Source organism: Parasteatoda tepidariorum, chromosome 10 (assembly GCF_982258835.1).
Source record: "Parasteatoda tepidariorum strain Cologne lab strain chromosome 10, Ptep-v5.0, whole genome shotgun sequence".
In the NCBI taxonomy this organism is placed as follows: Eukaryota; Metazoa; Arthropoda; class Arachnida; order Araneae; family Theridiidae; genus Parasteatoda; species Parasteatoda tepidariorum.
In genome coordinates this window covers 83863115-83887725 of record NC_141764.1, presented here as the reverse complement: position 1 = coordinate 83887725, position 24611 = coordinate 83863115, and the positions used below count along the sequence as shown (strand labels likewise).

The 24611-nt window shown below is 26.2% G+C and overlaps 1 protein-coding gene across 2 annotated transcripts in view; it reads right to left on the bottom strand.

Moving 5' to 3' along the window:
• Positions 1 to 2495: 2495 nt before the first annotated feature.
• The window catches only part of LOC107437787 (phosphatidylinositol 3,4,5-trisphosphate 3-phosphatase and dual-specificity protein phosphatase PTEN), a 34058-nt gene continuing 11942 nt past the window's right edge, over positions 2496 to 24611 (bottom strand). Inside the window, exons 7-12 of one of the 2 annotated variants that reach the window (XM_087153240.1) lie at positions 17532 to 17673; positions 12781 to 12941; positions 11087 to 11247; positions 10779 to 10884; positions 7978 to 8219; positions 2496 to 2954 (exon numbers count right to left, since the gene is read on the bottom strand). In XM_087153240.1, coding sequence (XP_087009366.1) covers positions 8022 to 8219; positions 10779 to 10884; positions 11087 to 11247; positions 12781 to 12941; positions 17532 to 17673 — 768 coding nt within the window. In that variant the 3' untranslated portion in view covers positions 2496 to 2954; positions 7978 to 8021. Of the gene's footprint in view, positions 2955 to 6711; positions 8220 to 10778; positions 10885 to 11086; positions 11248 to 12780; positions 12942 to 17531; positions 17674 to 24611 lie in introns of those variants that run through there. The other variant, XM_021146343.4, reaches the window with a different exon arrangement.

The window sequence follows — 24611 nt, the reverse complement described above, 5'->3', positions numbered from 1 at the left end:
AACCCAGAACCTTTCGGATGCAAGGCCAGTTCGATGACCCCTACACAGGCCGGTTATAAAATATAATAATAAAAATAAACTGATGATGGATACTCTATTTGGCAGTTTTTCGATAAGTATAAAATACAAGGTCACCACTCAATCACAATTTGAGATATAAAGCGTGAAGTATTTTAGATTTTTTCAGACAAAATTATACAATATAATTCTGCAAACAGTGTTTTATAGGGAGAGAAATAGTATAGAGTTGCCACTTTTTAAAGTTTTGATAAGTATCTTAATTTTTATGCAATCAATGTTAAAGAATTTTTTAGCATCATCCAAAAGTTTAAACTGCAATAAAATTAGATTTTTTTAAAAAATCTAGAAATGGAAGAATGTGCAATTTTAAATTATTTACTCAAAACCAGGGTTCGTGATTTTTTTTTTTAAAAAAAATCAAAAAGTCAGATTTTTTTGATTTTTATTCAAATACACTGTAAGAACTTTCATTTATGATTAAAAAAACTTTGTAAATGTTTAATCAAAATTAAATTAATATTAAAACTATGTTATAACAATATTTTAGAAGCTCTAACTTACTAAAATAATTTTTCAATATAATACATAGCTTTGAATGCATAGCAACCATTCTGAAATAAATGCATAATTGAAATTTAAAGAGTAGATGAAATAGAAAATTTAAAGAATACTTCAGGGGTCTGCCTAGGTTTTTCTGAGAGGTATACCTATTTTGTGAAAGTTCAGACATAATTTGTGAAAATTAAAAATCAGATCAAAAAATCAACACAAATATGGTAAAAATATGGATTTATCGTTTCTTACGAGACACAAAAATAAAATTTTAAGAAAAAAGTATTTTGTCAAATTATTCTACCGTTTTTCCTAAAGTTGAATTTGTGAAGATACCGCTAACTATTAAAACAAAGTTTCAATTAGTAAACCATAATTTTAATTTAAAATTGTGATTTCTTCTCTTTTTTTCTTGATTTTTAAAATGACAAAATAAATGTAACAGATTGTGTTTATAAATGTAGACATACATCAAAAAAATAAATAAATATTTAGTCTATATATTTTTATATTAAAATAATTATTTTTAATTCTATATCAAAATAGATAAGTTAAGCTAAAAAAGTTTTTTTAAAAATTCTATGTACTCATTGGAATTTTTTTTCACAAAATTTCTTTATAGAAAATCAGATAATGTCAAAGATACTGTAAACATATTATAACCCTACTTCTAACATAACCCTACTGCTTCAAATAGACTTTGAAGAGAAGAATCACACTATATCAGGAGAAAAATATCTGAATTCATCAGCCTTTTTTTTCTTTTTCTACTTTTGGCATATTAGGGCAATTTCTTTTTAATGTAACCTCAAGCTTCAGAAATATACATTTTCCACCAAAAAAATATAATGTAGATTTTAATTCCACGCTTTTTCATTGAAAAAATGGAATTTTAATTAACATTATGTGCATTATTTTTTGAAAAAAAATCATGCTTATTAATTATTTTCTACAGCTATGCAAGTCTATATTAAGACAGCATTAAATGTTTACTTTAATCTGTACTTTCAATCTCATGAATCAAAACATTTTTTAAAATGTAATTTCAAATGTGTTGGGATTTAACAAACACCAAGAACGAAAGTAATTTCGTTAACTAAAATTAATTAATGCAGCAATTTATTTAAAATAAATTTTAAGACTAAGAAAACAAAATAGAAGTATCAATAATTTAAAACACTGATTTTTAACTTTTAAAATCAATATATATATTTAAAAAGAAATAATTGATTTAAATCAACAAACCCTGCTCAAAACTACAAATCGAATCATTTCATTGCTTTAAAGTTTTAAGGGACAAATTCATTGAAGTTCTAAAAATTATCAAGCACTATTTCTTCAAAAGGATTGAAAGGTATGCTATTTGAAAGACATTGTGCTGTCTAATAATACTAGATCACCAAAAGTTTGTCAAGTATAAAAAATATAAAGAAAACACAAATCAAAAGTTGAACCTAGTATACAACATGGCAAGGGTAGAGACATGTTAAAAGAAAAACTACATAAAAGTAAGAAATCATTAATAAGAAATTAGTTCCAAACAAAAATATCAGACTTTTATTCACAAATTATTGAAGTTTGACAAATAAAATTTCTAAAGTTTACTTTTCAACCAATTCGATGAAAGACAACGTGCAATGAAAAATCTCAAATTCACACTAGCTGTATCGTAAGCATAGAAATGTCTCAATTATTTAATTATCTTTTTTCTGACAAAATTCTTTGATTAAAACAAAAAATACTGCTGAAACATAAACAATATTTGTGAGAACAAAAAATGAACAATAGATGACGAACGTTACACAAAACAATAATGTATTTTCAGTTGTGCGTTTAAATATCTATATTACAATGTTTATCCTATAAAAAGACATTTCATCAATTTTACAGTTTGTATCATTCTTTACAACAAGATTTCAAAGTTTTCTTTTAAAAAAAAAATCTGTGAGTCCGATAAACAAAAAAAAAAAAAAAATAATATATATTTTTGTATTTTATAAACATTCCATAAATTTTTTCAGGACAGATATATGAAACAAATAATAAACACTGGAGAAAAAAAAATTTCATAATATAAATACTTTGCATGTTTCTGTTGTATACAAATTTCTACAAACGGGACAGCTATATACACAAGCATTATCTGGATGGAGAGGACAACAATGAATTATAAGAACTTTCAATGAATTTTATTACATGTTGCAATAAAATAGAAAACTTTTCTTTATTAGGAGATTTTTCCTTCCAATGAAGCTCATACCACTATCTGATTATGCTCATAATGGCAGATCATTCAATTAAATTAGCCCTTTCATACACAATTCTTTACAAGGATTCCTATAGACAGGAAAGATGCTAGAAGCCTCAATAGTAGAAAAATACTGAAAAACACAAGATCAAGTCAATTGTTTATATATTTTTGAAGATGAATTTATTTATGAGGAATAGATTTTATGAAGAGTTAGTTTTAAAGAAATTTTTTTAAAAGCAGGTCACAAAATAAAAAAAAAAATCAGCTTTGATGTTAACTCTTAACTAACAATTACTTAATTTTTTCTTATTTAATTCAGAATTATGTCAATTGTTTTAAAATTATAAACCAAAGTACAGCTAATTTTGGATATGTATACAGAGTATTTTTAAAGTGAACAAAAAAAAAGTTATCAGTTCTTAGCACATTGCTTTCCCTACGGATAATAAAATAAAGAGTTATGGTAAGTATTTTTCTACGGTATATAAAGAATTTTTTTTATAAATCTTTGAACTACGTCTTGAAAATTTTTTTTTGTTTTGTTGCAAAAGTAGAAAACTCAAATTGGTATCACTGCGTTTCAAAATTTCATGTTATAACTTCTAAGTTTTTTTTTTTTTAAGGAAATTAGTTGGAAGGAAAATAATGTTACTTTTCTTTTTTTTTCTTCTTCTCATTAGTTTTTGGTAGAAGGCCCACACATTGACCATTCAAAGAACGCATTTGGCTCTAGATGCAATTTTTTTACTTTTCCAAATAACCGTTCAAATAAGCGAACTGGAGATAATTGTAACCCAATTCATTTCTTTCTACTTGAATTCTTTTACCAGAATTCAAAATTTTGAGTAGAGAAAAGCACTTTATTTCAGTGGTCTGCAAACAGGCACAAAACATTTTTAAATGCAAATCATATCTGAAGGAGACTTAGTCATAAATTTTAATACCTTTCACAGGTATTAAGTTGGATAATTGAGGAATTTTTGATTACAGAGTATAATGTTTAACAACTTTGTATGGGGAATTTTTTAAGATTAAATTATAATAAATATATTTTATACTGCATTTTGCTTTTTTATAAAAAAATTTTTCAATATTTTTATGACATACAATCTAAAAGACTTTATTTTTCATTACAAAATGAAGTTTTTATATATAAAATTAAAAAAGCAAACAAACATGAATTGAATACAAAAAGAAACTATAGATAAATGCAAAGTGAAAGCATTAAAATTTATGAAAAATAACCAATTTTGCTGGAAATAAAACTGTATTTTATTCTTAAAAGCAATTTAAATTTTTTCTATAGGAAATACAAAAAAATATATAGTTTTTATGAAAAGGGGAAAAATTATCATTCTGTGATATTCGAACAAATATTAATATTTTAAAATATTAATTAATGTAATTAATAATACTTTATAATATTAATAATTAGGCTTAATATTTTAAATATTACATATATAGATATATTTCTTTCAGTAGTTTTCTTCAAATGAAGTATCCAAAGCATCTTGTCATTGTTAAATTATAGTTATAAAGTTTTATTATTTGATTTTCAAAATTAATCCAGGAACTTAAAATATTGAAGGGAGGAAAACTATCTTATATTTAATATTAATTTGACATTAGATTTCATCAGGAACAGGATGTTTGCCTTTAGAACTTTTAAGAATTTAATAATTTATTTGCACTTTCTGCTTATTTTTGAATGCACGCTAAAAATGAATAAACTACGTATTAAAATAACAGCAATAATTCTTTGTTTTTTTTTTAAGCAAATAAAGGAAAGAAAATGTTCAATAGTTTTTATGTTCATTGTTGTTATTTTCATTTTTCCGTCATGACTTAAACAAATAATGAAAAAATTATTGTAGGTTACTTTTTCTTTTTCTTAACAAATAACAATGTAAGGGTTATTATGAATAAAAATTGAAATTTCATTTTTATAAACAAAAAATATAGAAAACTTACGATAATATGCATTTTTCAATGAACTATGTACAAGGGCATTTTGTCCGAGATATATTTTAAAATTATAAGAGATCCTTTGTATTTAAAAGTTGCCACTATTTTCCACAAGAAAATAGTTAAATTTAAAATAAGTCAAGAATTTTATTTACAAACATAGCAGTTTAGTAACTTTAACAAATCTTAAAGTAAATGAACCACATAATATTTAGATTCTTCAAAGTTTAAATATTTTAAAAATAAATCTCAATCAAAAAGTTTAATCTAAAATAGATAAGACTATAAATGTTCATAGTTTCTTTTATAGAAAATAATTAAGTTTTATTTAATAATTTAGAGTAAACAATGGTTATCAAATTTTTATCATAATGCAAAATAACATTTTAGAAAATAAATTTAAATGAGGGGATATATAAAGTAGGTTTTTCATAAAACTTACAAATTAAATAAAAATAAAGAAAGAAAAAATACACGCAAAATCCTTGTCATGTTCATTTTGTCATGATAACACTGGTATTCCCAATATCCAATCAAGTATTTTTAACATAAAAAAAAAAAAATTCATAAATAAAAAATATGATTCAATCCAAATTCAATTAATAACTATATCACTAAAAAGGCAATTTAATACATATGTTTAACATATTATCGATAAAAAACTTTTTTATTTATGGCAATGTCATAACTTATAATTTCATAATGTAATAATTTTGAAATAAAGTACACTAGGGAACTGATTATCCGGAACGATCGGGACCATCGCTATTCCGGTTTTCTGAATCGCTACAAAAAGCCGTTTTTTTAATTGTTAAACCCAACTAAAAAAAATAATATTTGGAAATAATCTTAAAAAGAAGAAAAAACGATGAAGTAATACACTAATGATTATTTTCAAAATGATGGTAAGGTAAACATCTTTCAAAAAAGAAAAAAAAATCCTAAAATCTTATGAGAAAATTTTTTTTTTTTTTTTTTTAAAAATGGCGGGAAAATGTATCGAAATTTGTCCAGGTTTTTTGGCTTTCCGGATAACGGGTTCCGTACTGTATTTAGAAATTTTGGAAGCATATATTTATATAAAACTCAAATCAATATAAATTTGCATTATTTGCTCACAGCACATGTTTTAAATCTTTGCAAACAAAACACACACATAAATCTTCAATAGGCATTAAATACAAAATACATACCGGGAAAAATAACAGAAGTAAAACATTTTTCAGTTAATTCAATTTAAATGTAGTTTTGATTATGTTAACTAGAAAATAAACATGTAGCAAAAACATATTTTATTAATTCAAGTTATTATACAATTCAAAAATCAAATTTTTCGTAAGTTAATTTAAATTTTGCAGAATGATTTCTACTCATTTTGCAAAAATTTCCAAAACAGGCAATAGCTTTTCTTTCAAATGTTTAAGTAGATTAAAAAAAGAACAAAAAAAAAAAGTTTTTTTTTGACAAAAATACCATAAATTCTAAATAATAATGAACAAATAAAAATTTTGTACAATAAAAAAGAACACTAAAAATACCCTAATACCAGGTCACACACAAATAATTTACCTCACTACCTTTATTTTTATATACAATTTATAACCTTTTAAAATAAATAAATCTTTGATATTCAAATCACAGATAATTTAAATTATTTTATGAAGAAAATTATGCAAAGTTACATTAAAAAGAAATTATGTATGCTATTGTTACAAATGAAATTTTCTTAAATACATTACTTAGACCCAATTAAAAAAGAAATTTACTTTTCAAAACTTGTTCTCCTCTTAAATACTTGTTCACTTGTCTCAAAGCCGCAACGAAAAAGTAAAGGCATGCCACAAATTGAAAGAAAAATTATTAAAATATCAAGGATCATCAAAAAATCAACAAAAACTATAAAAACTCTGTAGGCATCTCAAAACGGATTTTTAATAATAATGCTTTTTAACGACCGTTTTTCACATAATAGTTCAAAACATTATAAGAACCACTCGCTTCTTATACTGAGGGTTTGGAAAGAACATTTTATAAGTAATGTATGAATTAATAATTTATATCTATCCTATTGAATTTAGATGGCCTAGGAAAATTTTAAATGACTTTTAAGTGAATATTTAAAAAAATTATTAGAATGAGAGGGATTTTGCAATTTTTTTTTAAATATAGAAATAGAAGAAAATTTGGGTCCAAATAAATCGGTATTAATGTAATCTTAGGATTTATACATAAATTAGTATGGACCAGATATAGAAATCCTTTGAACTTTTTATAAACAAGTCGATTATTAACTCTCTCAGCATAAAATTTTTAATATTTTTGAATACAAAAAAAAAAAAAAAAAAAAGAATTAAAACTATTTAGCTCTCAAGTTAAAAACTAATATTTTTTTACATCACTTTCAATTATATTTAGATCTTTTTCCCTATACTGGTCAATTTTCACAAGTCAAAAATGCATATGACTTATTAATATGGCTGATAGGTTATACCTATTACTTCAAATCATTACTTATTAGCATATTTTTGAATCAGAATCTTTAATTATAAACAAATTAAATTTAAAAACAATTATAAACTAATTCAAACAATAAATTGCAAATTATTTTTTTAAATTTAGTACATAACAGGTGTTTCTATAATTATACTTTCTAGTTGTAAACATGAGTAATTATATATAAAGAAAAGTAATTTATATTTTTAAATCTTTGCTCAACATATCACAAAAAGACTCGGCTTAAAGCATTTCTATGTTTTATTGGCACACTGATTGGCCTCTTTGGCCGAGTCATACAGGAATTAATAATAATAAAAAAATTACTGCATGAAAAATGATAAGAGAAAAAACAATGATAAAAAGAGCTAAGCTTCTTCTTCAAAACTCAATTTAAATGACTGTACACAGTATAATGCCAAAAATCACAGATGATAAATTGAATTTTTTTTGCATTTTTTTTTACACAATCACACAAAACATATACAACTTTTGGACAATATGATTTTTTAAGAACGTTGCATACAGATTGAAAAAAATCCGCTTTAGTGATTTGAATCAATCAAAAGTGAACCCTTTCTGTCAAAATGCCATACTTTGCAGCAGGTCACTCTAAATGATGAAAATTTGTAACACTACCAATTGTTTTTCTTTATTTGCTAAATTCAAATGAGAGCAAGGTTAAAAAGAATTACCCTTGGACATCAGATAAATAAGTTAAAAACATTATTCTTTTTCATCAAATATGAGTAGCTTCACAAGCGTCCCAATCGTCATCTGAATCAGTCTCACTTTCTAACATTTCATTATCACTACTCGTTTCACCGTGACTACTTGCAGTATCACTTGTACATTGTCCATGCAAGGAGTCCTTAACGTCTGAACTAAGTGAATTGTTGGTAGGAGAATCGTTCACATAATTAAATTCTACTCTTACCTAAAAACATAGGGATATTAGAATATTTTTTAATTGATAAAAAAAAGACAGACATTTTTATTATAAGCTTTCATATCATAAGGCTCTTTTATATTTAATAAATTATTAATGAATTTTTCTTTATTAAAAATAATTGCAGAGTTAAATACAATGGGGTATCCAGGTTCAAGGGTTGTCTACCTAGAAGTAGTCACTCTGAATAATATTTAAAAATAACAATAAAATAAATGAATGGTATAAAACTAACAATAAAATGAGCAAATGTTTTCAGTTTTGTCAGTACTTCAAAACATTTTGGCATGCTTATCAGGTATATACTAGGCAGAAGAATTTATAGAGTTAATCTGCCGCACGATCTCCCCAAATCCTAATTTGGTGATCTCAATACAGTCAAACAGAAACAGAGGTTTATTATTGTAACAATTCAGCTTAATTTGCATACATGTAGCAAAATTTGAAATATCCTTAAAAATTAAAGAAAAAAAAAATCATGAAATCTCTATATAGCTAAGTCTGAAATCAACAACAACAAGAATTTACTTTTACTTATTGCAGTGTTTTCTCAATTTAGCTTTTTATATTTCATCCGAAACAAGTTTAGAGATGTTTTAAAAAGCAGTCTCATTAATTTCCCCCATTTGTTTAATTTAAAAATAAAAATTAAAGAAAAAACTTTGATGACAAATAATCTGCAAGTCTGCTGGAGGATTTCTGCCACTAGGCTGTATATATATATATATAATGCTGTATGTTTGTTTATATACGATTTATTAAAATGTTATAAAAATTTTTAGTCAAGTCTACGGAACATTCTTTAAAGATTTTAAGGGTAATTTAAGATTTTGTTAAGCTAAAAACTCAGAAGACAACCAATCAATTTAAGCAATTTTTAATTATCAAAGTCATGTACTAAAAGTAATTGTATTTTCATCAGATATTTTTTTAAAGGCCAGCTTCGGCTGCCTTAATATAATACATGTTAAATTAGAGCATTATATATATTATCTTTGAACTCAGTTGGTTTCTCAATCCAAAATAACCACTGCTTTTCTGTTATTAATTTCTGTTTGATATTATTAACTGTAACAAGGTATTTGAACTGACTGACACCTTTGAATGTATAATCATTAGTCACAAGAGGTAATATACATTATCATTAGTTTGATTACTGACAGCCATAAAATTGTACTTCTCCTGATTTATATATAAGACATATGCTTTAACAGAAGTCTCAAGCTTCTAATACAGACTGTTTAGTGGGTCCTATTAAACCTATGTCATCCGCATAAGCCAATAGTTGAACAGACTTTTAGACAATTGCACCCCTATCTATATATATATTTCTCTTACACAACGACAAAAAAAGTCTCATTACAACTCCCTGAATGGCAACACTAGATAATCGACCAATGATTGCCGCTAAAAATGTCACATGCCAAATCTAGTGAGGTGGCTTAACATATAGCGGTTTTAAAAAGGGAAACCGAAATAACCAGAGAGAGAGCATTCTCAACAAATGTGATTTCTTCCGAAATTAACCCTATCAGCTGCGGTAATCTCATACTATTAAGCTAGGCAGAAAGGAGTAGTTCTTGTCGATAGATCTCTATTTTAGTATTTTGTCGAAAGGGCTTTTTTTCAAGAATTTATTTGATGATTTTTGATTTATATCACGAATTCATTTGTTTTATTATTGTTATTAGTTATTCATTGAAAAATGAGTCTCAGTCGTGCTGTTACGCTTTAAGATTTTATACTATAGCACATTTCTAATAGGTTTAACGAATTACATATCATTTATTTGAATTCAAATTTATTTTAATGACTTAGTATAAACTAAAAAGATGTAATTTTTCTTTTAAAATAAAAATTAGTTATAAGGATTTGAATGATTGTTTTGAATTCTTAGAATTTTGTGCATTTGCAATGCAACTAAGTTAGCAGCGAGCGAAGTGAGCTTGGCTTGCGAAGCAAACCATATAAGATTGCGTAGCAATTTTCAGGAGTCGGCGAGCGTTAGCGAGCAGGGGGTGCAGCCCACTAGTTATTTATATTGTCATCTGTAATTGTTTTTTACAGTGCAATGTTAAATAGCATTTAAGAGATGGTGTCTCCTTATCTTAAACCTTTTTGAGTGTAAAAAGGGTTTGAAAATTCAGATATAAATTTTACTCTGCAGTTGACATCCTTAAGGATCATTTTTATAAGGTTAACCAGAATATATGGGGTTCCAAATTCATCCACAGCTTTTAATGAACTTATGTCTATGCAAAATAAAAAGTAAGCATAACAAATTTCATTATAAGTATCATTCTCAAGTTAAGAAAATAAGTGAAAAATTAGGGCAAGGACATAACATAAAATCACAAAAGGAAAATTTATTTTCCACAAGTACTTTTTCATGAATAAAATAAAGCAAAGAAAAAACCAACTGAAGATAGAGATAAGGAAGAAAATAATGCTAACTGAAAAAAAGTGTAGAAATTCATTTTACTTATAATTGATTTGAAGACTTAATTGTTATAATAAATGATACATAATTAAATTGATATATTATACCTTAAAATCTCTACTAAATAATTTATGAGTTTTGTCTTTGGTGGCTTTGTCCAACTCATTCTTAAACAGAATGAGTACAGGTTTCCTATATTCTTCATGGTGCACACTAAAAAGAATCATTAAAAAAGGTAAGAAGCATTAGAAAGATATGGTATGGCTACAAGAAAAAATATTTTTCAAAGTAATATTGCATTCTAATGATTATAGTGGTTTTCCTTGAGCTTTGAACAACTAACATGCATGCAATTTACTATCCATAATTTTTTCAATAAATGAAAAAAGTTACTTCCTCAGTAAATAAATCTAACCTTTTATTTCGCTCAGAATGAGGTGAAGATGTGAAGGTATTTAAGTTAATATATGTAGACATGGGAGTAGCAGTACATCCATTTGAATGAGCTGAATTTTGGAAGCTATCATTTTCACTTTTAACAAAAAATGTGTTAAACCAGAATAAAAACATCTTATCCTAAAAAAAAAAAAAAAAAGAGGTTTAAATAACAAATAATACATTTAAATCAAACAACAGACATTAAAATTATAAGCAAGTAAAAAGAAAAATTTCAAAACTAGTCAAAATCCGACTCAAATTAGCGATGGTTAAAATATTACGAAAGCATAATTTTTTAAATAATTGAGTGAGCAAAAAGAAAACTCATGCCCTTTATTACATAAGATTTCTTTCATATAAAAATTCTAATTAATATGTTCTGAATGAAAAGATTTTCATTATTATTACTGATGCACACTAATAAATAATTAATTTGGAAAGTATTAACATATAAAGTCCAATACAATAAAGATACAATTTTAGCAATGATTATAAGGATAAATAATAGAACAACAATTATTAGAATAAACAATAAAACGTCTAACTTCTTAACATAGACATGCAGTGGCCAGCGGCAGCACCTGAACACAATGAAAATAATTTTTAAAATTTTTCTTTTTTAAAAAGAAAAAAAGTCAGAAGTTTTGAATCGCGGATTTGAATCACCACGACTTTTAACGCACTCAAATTGAATAGATTCTATCATGAATTTAAGTAGTTTTTCGATGATTAAAGCTATGGACTTCGACAGACCTAAAAATCTTAATACTTTTAATGCACTTTATGTCTATTTTACCAGTAATTTAAGTAAAATTTTGATCATGATTTTAACAGTTATTGTTGGATTTTCTCATAATTTTTAAAATCTCAATATTTTTAATGCAATATTATTACGATTCACAAGTTTTAAACCTCACATTTCAATAATTACACTTGACACCCTTTATTTTTGCAGATTTCATCGTTTCAACGTAAATCCGAGGAGTTTAACAATAATTTTTCAGCAGCTATTGTTAAGCAATTATTAAACGTGGCTTTGAAAAATCCTGATATTTTTTATATGTATTATTACGACGCTCACATTGAGATTTAGAATGTGAGTTTTATTTGTGCCGTTTACATGTTTATTATTAATTACAAATGATTCATTGTTACCTCGGCATTTATCTCTATGCCTTTCCATGTGGTTTTGAAAATCTGTGTTAAAAGAACATTTCTGCACATGGTTGTTTCCAATGGCACATTTTCACTTGCTATATTTGAGCTTTTTTCCGCGGCAATCTATTCCACAATAGTTTTTTTTGATTTATTTCATCATGTTTTTCTTTTTTAAAATTTCAATATCTTTAATAAAATATAATTACAACACGCAAGTGTTGTGAGTGTTTTTAAACGCAAGTGAAGTGTTTTTAAAAATTGGGAATCGCTGGGCTAGAGCATTTACTTGAGGACACTATTAACCAATTTGCAAAATACACTATTACAGCAATTAATTTAGAAAGGAAAATTGCAGTATAACATTTTTTGACAGTTAAACCATTAAAAATGGAATAAATCTGCTTTTGAACAAAATGGATGATAACTACAAAAATTAAGATTTTGAGATATCATTCATGTAACAATCTAAGTTTTAAATTTAATGAACAGGAAGGAAACAGAAAATAGACATACCGTTTTGGCAAATGTCTTATTGCGGAATTCTACTTTGATATCCCCACAAACAAGCACAGTTTCAGGGATCTCAAATCGCAAGTATTTTTGATTCCTTTTCACTTCAAGAACAGGTGATTCATATAATTTTGTTTTTAATTGGTATATGACAAAATATGGACCTAGAAAAAAATTTTTTTTGAATGAGTTATAAATTGAAAATTTAATAAAAGTTTTGGTTATTAATTAAGAACAAGAAAACTAGAATAACAAAACATAGGTATAAGGATAATAACTTGAGATACAGTGAAACCTCTAAGAAAGACCACCTTCGTGTAGCGACCACCTCTATTTTTGACCACTTTTGGGAGGCATAGAATTTTTTCCATAGACTTTGTGTTGATGAAAACCTTTAGGAGAGACCATCAAAACGTCTCCCAGTGACCGGGCAAAGCTCTACACCAAATGTGGAAAAGATAAAATAAGGAAATAAAAAATTATCAAAACAAAAAATATTAATAAAATAAATACGTAGATTCAAATGTATTGAAAATATCGTGAGTGGCTCTAACTTAAAGAGCTCTACAGACAACTTCATGTAGCAGTCAGAGTGCTTATAAAGACAATGATTTATTTTGAAAGTTAAATTTAAAAAAAAAAAAAAAAAAAAAAAAAAAAGAGCTAAGCATTTCAAGCATAAAAATTTCTCACTTTTTTGATATATGATAGATCATATAAAATTAAATATAAACTTAACGGAAAAAAAACATAATTGTTTATTTATATAAAACAGTTCTATCATTCATAATTGGTAAAATTTTTTTTTTACTCATAATTAGAGTTATTATTTTTTTTTTCATTAAGTTTCATGAACTGATTTGGTTTTCATGATGCTAACACAAGTGGCATTTCTGCACTAAGAAAATGACACTGATAAAAATTGAAATTGTTTATGAAAAATCACGCATCTTCGATTACATTTTGAATTCAATGGAAGTAATCCCTCAGAAGGACCAACCTCCATTAACCCCTTCCTTCTTGCTCCTGTGAAAATGAGGGGGCGGGGGGAGGTTTCGCCCCTATTTCTCGCTCCCGTGACATTACCGGGATGGAGTGTTCAGTAGTAACGCGCCAATAAGAATAAAACTAATTCATTTCTTTTGCCCGGAAAACATTTTATTTCTCATTTTACACACCAGATGGTAGTACAAGGATATTTTTAAGGTAATTGTAGATAGTTTAAGTTTATTTTAAACTAGATATCAGCACTAATCAAATAGCACTAAAAAAAAAAGGCACTTTTATGACCGTTTTCTTGAAAATCAACCGATCGTTAAGGGGTTAATGATAATCTTATTGTGGAACAGAGAGTGGTTGCTCCCAAGAGGTTTCACTGTATTAAAAATGTTTACAACACACAACAAGTATCATTCTTTAAATAAAAAAAAAGAAATTTTTTTTACATATATAAATACAAGGTGAACTTTTTTTTCAAATGAGCAGCATACATAATTTCCAAACCTTATTTAAGTCTATTTTCCCTGCGGCGAATGCAATCTAAAAAGAAATTTGCTTAAAGGTTACATATTCATTAAGTAGTGTATTTCTATTTCCTTTCAAAGTTTGACGACATATATTATACTTTTCTTTATTGAATTTACCTCTTTAATCATAATCCTAGAATTAAATCACATTTCAAATTCATACAATTCCTATTTTTTTTTTTGTTTGAAAAATGCGCATAACATTAAAACACAAAATAATAAGCTAGTTCTTTTAACAAATATATTTTCAGTTATTTTGGCATATACAGTTTATATATCATGTGAAAATTTCTAAAAAAACATTCAATTACCAATAAGTTAAGTACAGATGAGAAATAAATGAAATATCTGGAATTTTGGTGTGTTATTTGAATTCATAACACTTACTTTTGTGATAATTTATTCGAAAAAGTCTGGCATAATTTGAGTAGTCCTTACCTTAATTACAGATTTAGTTTTGTTCCTGAGTAGCAATAGAAAATATAAGCTTTCAAATTAATAGCAATACTTTGGAAAATTAGAGAATATAAAACAAAAAGAAAAAAAAATTTAATTGAAAAATTAGCTTAAGTTAAATGGTGATTTCAATGTAAACTAACTTTAATCTAAATTTCATTGACTACAGACATTGAATCATCAATGTATGTTTAGAATAAGATTAAAAAAATAATTGTTCAAATTGCACTTGAAGGTACTTTTTAATTGAGAAAAGGTCAGATTTAAAGTTAAAATAAAAGTGTGAACAGGTTAAATCCAGTGGTTCCAAAAACTAAATTTTTTTTTTTTTGAGCATAGTGATTACAAACCAGTTTTGAAATGAAGTCACTGCTTGGAAGACAGAAAAGAATTCGTAAAAAATGGTTTAGAAAATTGATTTTTAAACATATGAAATCATTAAGAAATATCTCTTCATGTTTATATGAAACAATCTACTAGTCTAAACTATTTTTTCCTGATTTTTTCTTTCACTTTTTATGCTGTTCTTGACAACATATATTTAATTCAAGAAATGCTAGAAAATGATAAAATCTGTAATTTGAAGTAAAATTTAGTGGCTTACATAAGGTTTAGTTATTATACATAATTTTTATTCTTAAATGCTCAGTCTTGGTAACAGAATCGTGGCGACATTGTAGCAGAATGTTACAGAGTTCTTGCAGAAAGATTTTTCGTTTCTGCAGAATTTTTTTCAATACATGCTTTTCTCGTGCATCAAAGGAGAAAGAAATGCTTGCAATTTTTCTATTCTCATTCGAGAAATAAAAATTCAATAATGACTGGCTTTAGCAAAATTTCAAATGGATGATATAAATAAATATATATATTCCAAAATCGAGAAAGTTTAAAAGACAGTTTACTTTAGAAATCATGTTATTTCCTTTCATTTCTTAAAAGTACACCATCTTTTATATTTTAATAAAATTTGACTGTGAGTGGGGATTTTGTTACAAATTTAGCTTTACAGTTAAGGAATTAATTAATGCAATACATTTCCCCCTTTTTTTTATATATTTCGTTGAATAAAATCTAAGGAATATTTTCAATATATTACGCACATGAAAATCTTTTTTTTTTTTTTTTTTTTTAGTTTTCATTTTATCGAGCACAACTTACATAAATTCCATTGGAAATATATGTAGTGTTTTGATAATATTCTTTGGCAATTATTGCTACAAATTTCTACATATTTAAAAAAAAATCCCAGAGTATTTTATTACTCAGTTACTATTATTGATATTCTCGTGATTTTTAGCAACAACAAAGAAAAGAAAAAAATACAGAGATTATTACGACTTGTAAAATTCAAATCGCGGATTCAAGAAATCACTCTTTAACATACTCAATTTGTACCCATATCATCATTGATCCTCATGGTGTGACAATTATTCTTTTGACAGTTATTGTTACAAATTTCTACACTAAAAAAAAAATCCTCAATGTTTTTTAAAACAATTTTACAAGCAAAACTCAAACCACTTGTTTGATAATTAACTTTTTTAATGCAACTATTTCATCATCTTTTCAATTTTTCGGCGGTCATTATTCTATTCTGACTATTCGGATAGCGCTAACGATATCCACAGGGTTTTTTAAATTCCAGTTATTTCTTAGCTGATATTATTTCTACATATAAAATATGAATAACGCATTTAAGCAATCACTTTCTGATGCAAATCACAATTTACACAAATCGTAAATCCATAGTGCTTCCATTGTATTTTTGGCAGTTATTTGATATTGATTTTCACATGATTTTAAAAATCCGATATTTTTAATTCGATGTTTATTACAACAACCAAATTAATTTTATAATGAAACACATTTGAACAATCCCCCTTTTTAAGAGTCTGATTCGTGTGATTTCACAGTCAATCTTTTTTAAATAGTTACTGCAATGGATTTTACAATTTTTAATTAGTTTATTTAATGTGATGGTGATTTACAAAATGCAAAAAGGAAATAATTAAGAGTGTTTTTTCCCTTCAAAGAATATTGACCATAATATCAGAATAAAAAAGTATTACATATTCTACTAAAAAAATTATATACAATTTATTTTACCCAAACAGGTTTTCTTTGTGAAACACAACATTTTTGTTACTTTAAATTAGTAACATATATATTTGTTTTTATTAAAAATATCTAGCAGAAAGATATTAGTGCTAAAAAGGATAGCAGAAGAAAACCCGAAAAAATTCTGCCGCAGGGGCTCAGCTACAGGGACATTCTCATTGCATCTTCTGATTGACTAGCCTAAAATTTGAACCAATAAGATTTGAACCTTGCTTCCTTACTAATTTAACTTTAAATTAATTGCTAGAAATTACTCTAAACTTCTTTTGTATCACACTACTCATTAAACAACTATGTTTTAAAAGTAGTGCATTATACTATAAACTACAAAAAAAGCAATGTCTGTAGTAATTTCGTTATTAGTAGCATGTTAGTTCGACCATTGGTTAGAACATTAATTACAGAAGTACACTTACGTTTCATCCTTAAGTTGAAGTAAAATAAAATTTTATGTTAATATTTTTAGAGGCTAAAAATTTTTATAACTCTCAAAATTTTTTTGTAAAATAACTTGTTTACTTCAATAATTGACATCGTTAATTGAAAGAAAAAAATCAACACCTTATGACTAAAATCCAGAGTTTAAAGAGGTAAAACAATATTAATGTTACACAAGAGTATTAAGAAATATTAATATTAGGAATTGTTACTTACTACATGTACCACCATTGAAGGTTGGTATTGGTTCAATCAGGATTGATTTCAAAATCATCATAACAGGCCTGTATTCAATGCTTTTCTTGACTAGTTCACCATAATATACTACGTACCTTCGCTGACTTGGTATTGTAACCCCCTATTCAGAATTAAAAAAAGGGTGCTGATTTTGAATGAACACTTCAACTGAATGAAGAATAACTAGTAACTAGAATTTATTAATAATTGATAGTGATAATACTGATATTGTTGAAGCAAGCATTGTTCTTTTACACATTTTAAAAATGAACAATTAATAATTATAAACTCTGAGACATAATTGTCAGCAGAATGAAGAAAATGACTTTTATAATTATTTAAATGAAAAAATGAACTATAAATTACTTGTTTTATTTATAGCTTCATCAAGTTTTTTTAAAGGAACAGTAAATTAAATTAAAATAAAAGGGTTTTAATTTTTAGAAAGGAAAAATCTTAAAATTTCGAAAACAATTTCCGACAACAGAGATTTTAAAACATTATATTTATAGGATTATTTGGCAATTTGATAATCTTGAACACACACTTTCAATAAAATATTACAAATTTAGAAGACAATCTATTTTTGCAGGATAAATTTATATCACAGACTGTACATAAAATTCTGTGGCATTAGAGCTTCATAATATATTATGCACTGGATGTAATGAAATAAAAAAATTAGTTTAGAAGCTCAGCAACGTACACAGTTTTAGTTTCCGAGAGAAAAAAAATTAGTAATAAAAATCATCAATAGCAGAAATTTGGCACATCAAGCAAATAACTATTGTTAGAACATCAGAATAGTGATCATACTAAGCCACATGTTACTATTAATACAAAATTTACTTATTGTTTCATTTGGCAAATATGCATTAATTTATTACACACATTATGCTTGAAGCAACAATTGATATTGAAATCACACTGCTATGAGGGTTTCCATCACAGAAAAGAAAAATTAAGAATTTCCCTCCCTTTCCCAAATACAGATTGAGATTTTTTTTAAATTAAGTAAGATTTCTAAAAATTATGGGAGATTGTGAATATGCTTTAAAAAAATTATTTCCTTAACTATTATATAATTACAAGCATTTCTAATATCTTCTGTTTTTTAATGCATAAAACAGGGCTCGAAAAACCGCCCGTCCTCAGCGGTCAAAAATTTCCCGCGGACGACGAATTTCTCGAATCAGACGGCTACGCGGACGGCCATTTTCTCGTTAATGTTCGTGATACACTTTCAATTTTTGTTATTTTACAAGAGTCTAGCGCCTCACTTCTAAAATGACCCACTAATCTAGAAATCCTGTACAGCAACATACTGTGCATGGTGGATTAATGTTTTTTCCGTCTGGGAGTACTGCAGCAGTTGAAAGGGACTTTTCAGCAATGAACTTACAAAAAAACACATTACGTAAGCGTTAAACGCAATTATGAACATTCATCTAAATGAAAAACCCCTTTCAGATTTCTGTGCAGAAACCTCTGTAAATCATAGGCTTGATTGTGGAACTGGCAAACGTCATATTTGATTCATTTAAAAAATGCAGTACCCTCGGATAAATTGACATTCCAGATGACTTGACCTTTGTCATTTAACTTATTTCATAAAAGAAATAAATTATTTCATAAAAGAAATACTAGGTTTTACTATTAGTAACCTAGTATTTCTTTTATTACTGTATAATTTAATCCTAGTAGCTACTAATTCATTGCGTAATTTATATAAATGTTTGTAATAAATAAGAAAAAATAAAATTTTAATTTATTTAGAAGCGATGGGTTAGTTTCAAAGGAGGACGGGTACATTGTTGGACAAGCCGTCCTTGGGGACGGGTAAAATTTCCGAGCACTGGCATAAAATATGTTTGCCTCATGATCACAAGGAAATATTTTATGTTTTTTTTTTCATTAGGTTGTTGTTACTTATTTTTATCTAATTCTAAGTAAAAAAATTTGTAAGCATACTTCAAACCTTGGCGAACAAAAAACAAGGGGCGCGCTCAAATGATCAGAAAGTCGGGTCCACAATCGTGGTTGCCGGGAGAAAAGTGTTGCACCAAGCAGACTCCTCAATTCTGCTTTTAACATGTAAAGTCTATGGCGGGCTTGTCATACTTTGAATCGAGTTTTCTTGTTCAAGAATCGGAGTGATCAATTAAAAAAAAATACTAATAATTTTTTCAATCTTTCCTAACCACGAAAATGTAGGTTAATTTTTTTAATCTTTATTACTTTTTGTAATATTGCCTTTGAAACACAAGTCACTTTCTACCTTTGAGTAAGGGAGGAAGGCAACTTCCACCCCCAAGTTCACTAATCTTCTCGGTGGGAGGTCTTGCTCCCTTTTGAAAATCTTTTTCTCTCTCTGTCCTCCTGAAGAACTGATATGGGGAATGCTTTAAAAACCGATAGCTTTCTTTTTAGTTATAAGCTTGTAATTTATTATGAAAATTATATTTGCTGATAATTCGTTCATTCTATATACATTTTATTTATTTAGTAGTAATAATTTTCTTGTTTTTATTTATTTTGAGAATGGAATTTATTTTTTAAATACATGATTCCCCTTTTTTTAAACTTTGTTTCTTGTTTTTTAGAGATGTTTCAGAATTAAAAAAATTAGCTGCTGAATAAAGTGAGATTAATTAAAATCGAATAAATGACGTAAAGATCTTCCAATATACTATAAAGCATCACAAAACTGCAGTTTTCCTTTTTTTTAAAAAAAATATATCGTACACTCATTTGTAGGTTTAAAAAAACATTTACATTAAAAAAATTTAAAAGGTTCCAATTTTTTCATTCCGTAAATAGTTTTAATTACTCCAATAGCTGGGATAGTATGTTTTTTCACGGTAAGGAAAAAAAATAGCTGGTACACAAGACCACGCATCATCCAAACATGAACAAGCACTTAACCCAGTTTTTAGTGCTATAATGTAAATACACAAGAACACTAAAGTATTATGAAATTTTCATTTTAATCAGCAAATGAAGAAAAATATGAAAATACACGCATGTATTGTAAAATTCTTTTTAAAAAAAAAGGAAGTAAAAGAACATTAGTGGTCATAATTAATATTCACGAGAGAAAAATACAAATGATATCAAAATATAATGAATCGATGCTTAGGAACGCAACACTGAAAATATTGAAACCAGTTTGATTGCCAGATGAAATAGAAAGAATGAGAAATGTGATTATTATAAACACCACGAAATTTCATCACGATAAATTAAAAAATTAAAATAAGCTGTAATACTTAGAGTTAAGCTACTCTTTGTTACTTCAGACAGTCAAACTGGTTTTGATGTTTTCAGACCTGATTCCTTAGTTGATTCCCTGATCTGTAGTTCCTAATTAATACACTTTTTAAAACTTTTTTTCACAATATTCTAAAAATATATATTAAGAGTAGTAATTATGCAATATCTTATGTATTTAATAACGAGAAATTTTTCGAATTCATATTAAAAGTGTATAATGTAATTTTTATTCATAACTTTTTGCTAGAACAAAGTATGTAATCAATGTGTTATTTTAATTTATCTTCCCTGACCCTCTTTTGCCATTCATGGAGAAGAGTTTTAGTAGAAATTTCTATACTGCAAACTTTAATTAGTGTAATTATAGTTAATTAAAATATAAGAAAACTAACCGTCATTAGCATTACATAAAGAGGAAAAACACGAAAACCTCCCAGGGTTAGCCAGCATGCCATCTATATGAATATATCTCCTAGATAACCATAATTTTCTGTATTTTTGTATTTGATAAAATTTTGTAAAGTAAACTTGTCTCAATCTGTTGTTATGTTGTAAGTTTTAATCAAAACCAATAAATGCCTTTTCTTTCAAAAATTTCGTTATCGTACTTTTTATAAATTAATTTAGATTATTTTGATAAATCTTTATATTAATTACAGTGAGCAGTCTCCCAAATCTATGTACTAAAATGTAAAATAACATAGAATTGTTTTATTTTGTTGTTTTTAATGATTCATCGAAATGATCTATTAGAAAAATAAATTTAAACTGTCACTTCAGCTTATTAGTCGAAAATGTTATAATTTATTTTTACGACAGAAATAATGGTATTTTTTTATGAATCCTCATAACTGAAATGAAAGAGTTACATCAATTTTCTTATAATATTACTTTTACGTTTAGAAAATTATAAAGCTTATCAAAGATAGTTTTTAAGGAATTTCTTAGAAATAAGTTATACTTTTGTAAGTTATTTATTTGTCCTTTTATTTACGACATTTACAAATAAAATGCGTTCATTACCCCCTTTTACCATTATTCTTTGTTATTAGGGTTATAATAATTTAATTAAAAATGAAGTTCCTTTATTATATAAAGTAATCACAAGATATTACTTGATAAAAATTATTTGATAAAATATAAATACCTTTTAACAAGCAAAAGCTGATAAATAAAATATATTCACTTTTTAATAAGTTATATTTTCCTTTATTCCTTTAAAATAAACTTCATAAAAAACTGCGCTCTCAAAATATGCAGTTTAATAAATTTATACTAAATAACTGCTTTAGATCAATAAGGAATTTCTTTTGTATTATTGTTAAATAATATCTCTGGCGATAAGTTTTTAAAGTAACTATAACTGAGAAGAAATAATGTAAGTAAAAATGATGAATATGAGTTTGTGGGTGAAGTTTTAAATGTATCCGAGCTAAATTATTTGAATAAGTTAAGTGATATAATCGGAAACTAGATCTGTCTTAATATGATTTAAAATTTTGTGATAATTAAATCGAATAATTTTCAATTTTGATGTTTCAATTTGTTTGTGACAAATAACCCCGGTGTTTATTTTTTAAGATCGAATCATAATTCCAGTTCGGAGTTATTTATACAATAATAATTGTAGTTAGCAAAAGTAATAATTAAAATGAAGTGAGTTTTTAGTGAAGGTTAATTTAGTTTTTTCAAATTGCGAAATTCAAATATTTAAGTCTAAATCAAATTTATATAGTAAGCAACCATATTTGCTTAAACAATGGATTAAATGTTAACATAGTTTTTTAAAGTGGTAGAATTTAATTAGTTTCAAAACGGTGTAACAATCTTTAAAAAAAATAATTAAAATTAAAAAAAGATTGTGAAAAATATTTGTATTTGAATTGTAATTGAAAGAAGAAAATTAAATACGTAATAAAAAAATAAAATCTTGAACTCAAGGTTTTACTTTAACATAAAAAGTTTTAAAAATTAGCAAATCAATTTTAAAAAAATTAAACTTTATTTGATCTATAGAGAAAATATAAATTTATTTTTAATGTAGTTACTTTATATGAATTACTTTCATATGACTACATAGTAAAATTTTATAAATTTAAATACTCTGGTTATTATTAGTTCTCTAAATAATCAAATCAAAATAATAAACAATTCAAGATATAATTAGAAAAAGTGCATGTTAAATAAAATGATAAAACTATTTTGAAAATAAATAAAGTCGTTTTAGAGTTAAAAAAAATATTTTTTAAGTTTTTCTTAGAAAGAGAAAAAGCATAATATAAGATGAAGAGTGAGTTTCTTCTGATATCTTTTGAAAGCTAGTTGACCCCCGCAGGTTGCAATCCCCCTTCTGCGACAGTGGTTAGTCGATTAGTTTCGGGTTACACACACGCACCCCCACAAAAAATGTAGGGGAGACAGTAGAACGGGTTTTGGAGGTGCAATATATTTCGTCCCTTTTCGAACCTATCCTTACTGAAGGTTAGAATTGAAATGAAAAGGCCTCTTTAGGTATTCTTTGGCCAAGCTTCAAACTAATTAAGAAAGCAATATTTAAATAAAATGAAAGATTGCTGCATTAATTACACCCACTCAGCTCACCAAATGTTTCAAATTATTTTTTTTGGAACTGTGTAATCAGTAGAGAACTTTTTTTTATCACTATTCTTGCTTTTAAATCGTAATTTCTGCTTATTCCATTTTATCAAAACCTTCAGTGTGAAAAGAAAACTAGTTCTAAACTAATAATCCACTTAACATGCAAAATATACCTAAATCGCTAAAATACAAAATTGGAACAATAAAAAAAGCAGGTCTTAATTGATAATTTAGTTAATATGCAATCGAATCACAGAGGAAAAAAAACATAGTTCTAAAAAAACAATTAAATAATTTAATTAAAAGTTCAAATCACAGAAATACAAAAAATAAAATCTAAATTTATAATTCAGTGAAAATGCATCCACATTGCTAAAGAAAAAAAAAGGAACGGGGGAAAAATAATTCTAAACAATTAATTCTTTTAAAATTGAAAATATATCCCAACTGCAGATGTTCAAGGATGGAGAGCGGGAAAAAAACAACGCTGAAATAAAACAATTCTTAACTATTGATTCAATTAAAAAGCAAAATGCATAAAAATCGCTGAAGTTAAATTTCAAAATTAATAAATTGCATAAAATATAATATATATCAAAAATCGAAAAAAAATGACACAATGATGATCATTTGACCTTAAACTGCATTTAATAAAGTATCAACTGATATGATGATGAACTGATATGATGACCTCTCTCATAAATAAATATTGTGTTCGAGATGCAGTTGTATTAATGATTGTTTTAGGTAGGCAAAATTTTATAAATATCTTTGTCATATTATCTTAGTTTATTTAATATGGAGAATGAAATAACACGAGAATTTTTTTTTATTTATAATTTTGAGTTATAAATTTTAAAAAATGGTAAATTAAACTTATTGAATAAATTGTAAACATATTCTGGAAATGCTACATATATTTGCAATTTTATATCTTCATTTTCAAAATATAACAAATTTAGTTATTAGGGTTGATTCCACTGGATTATTCAGCCGTTAGAGATTTTTCAGGTTCACCTATGCCGATTAGGCTTACCTACTGCTTCTAAAAAGGATTCTTATTGCACTTTCAGCAAAGTTTACAGAACATATAAATAACACCATAACTTTCTTCATTTTCACCCATTTCTCTTAATACTTAACAATCTTTATTTTTCATTTGGCTGAATTATTTGTTTCATTTTGATC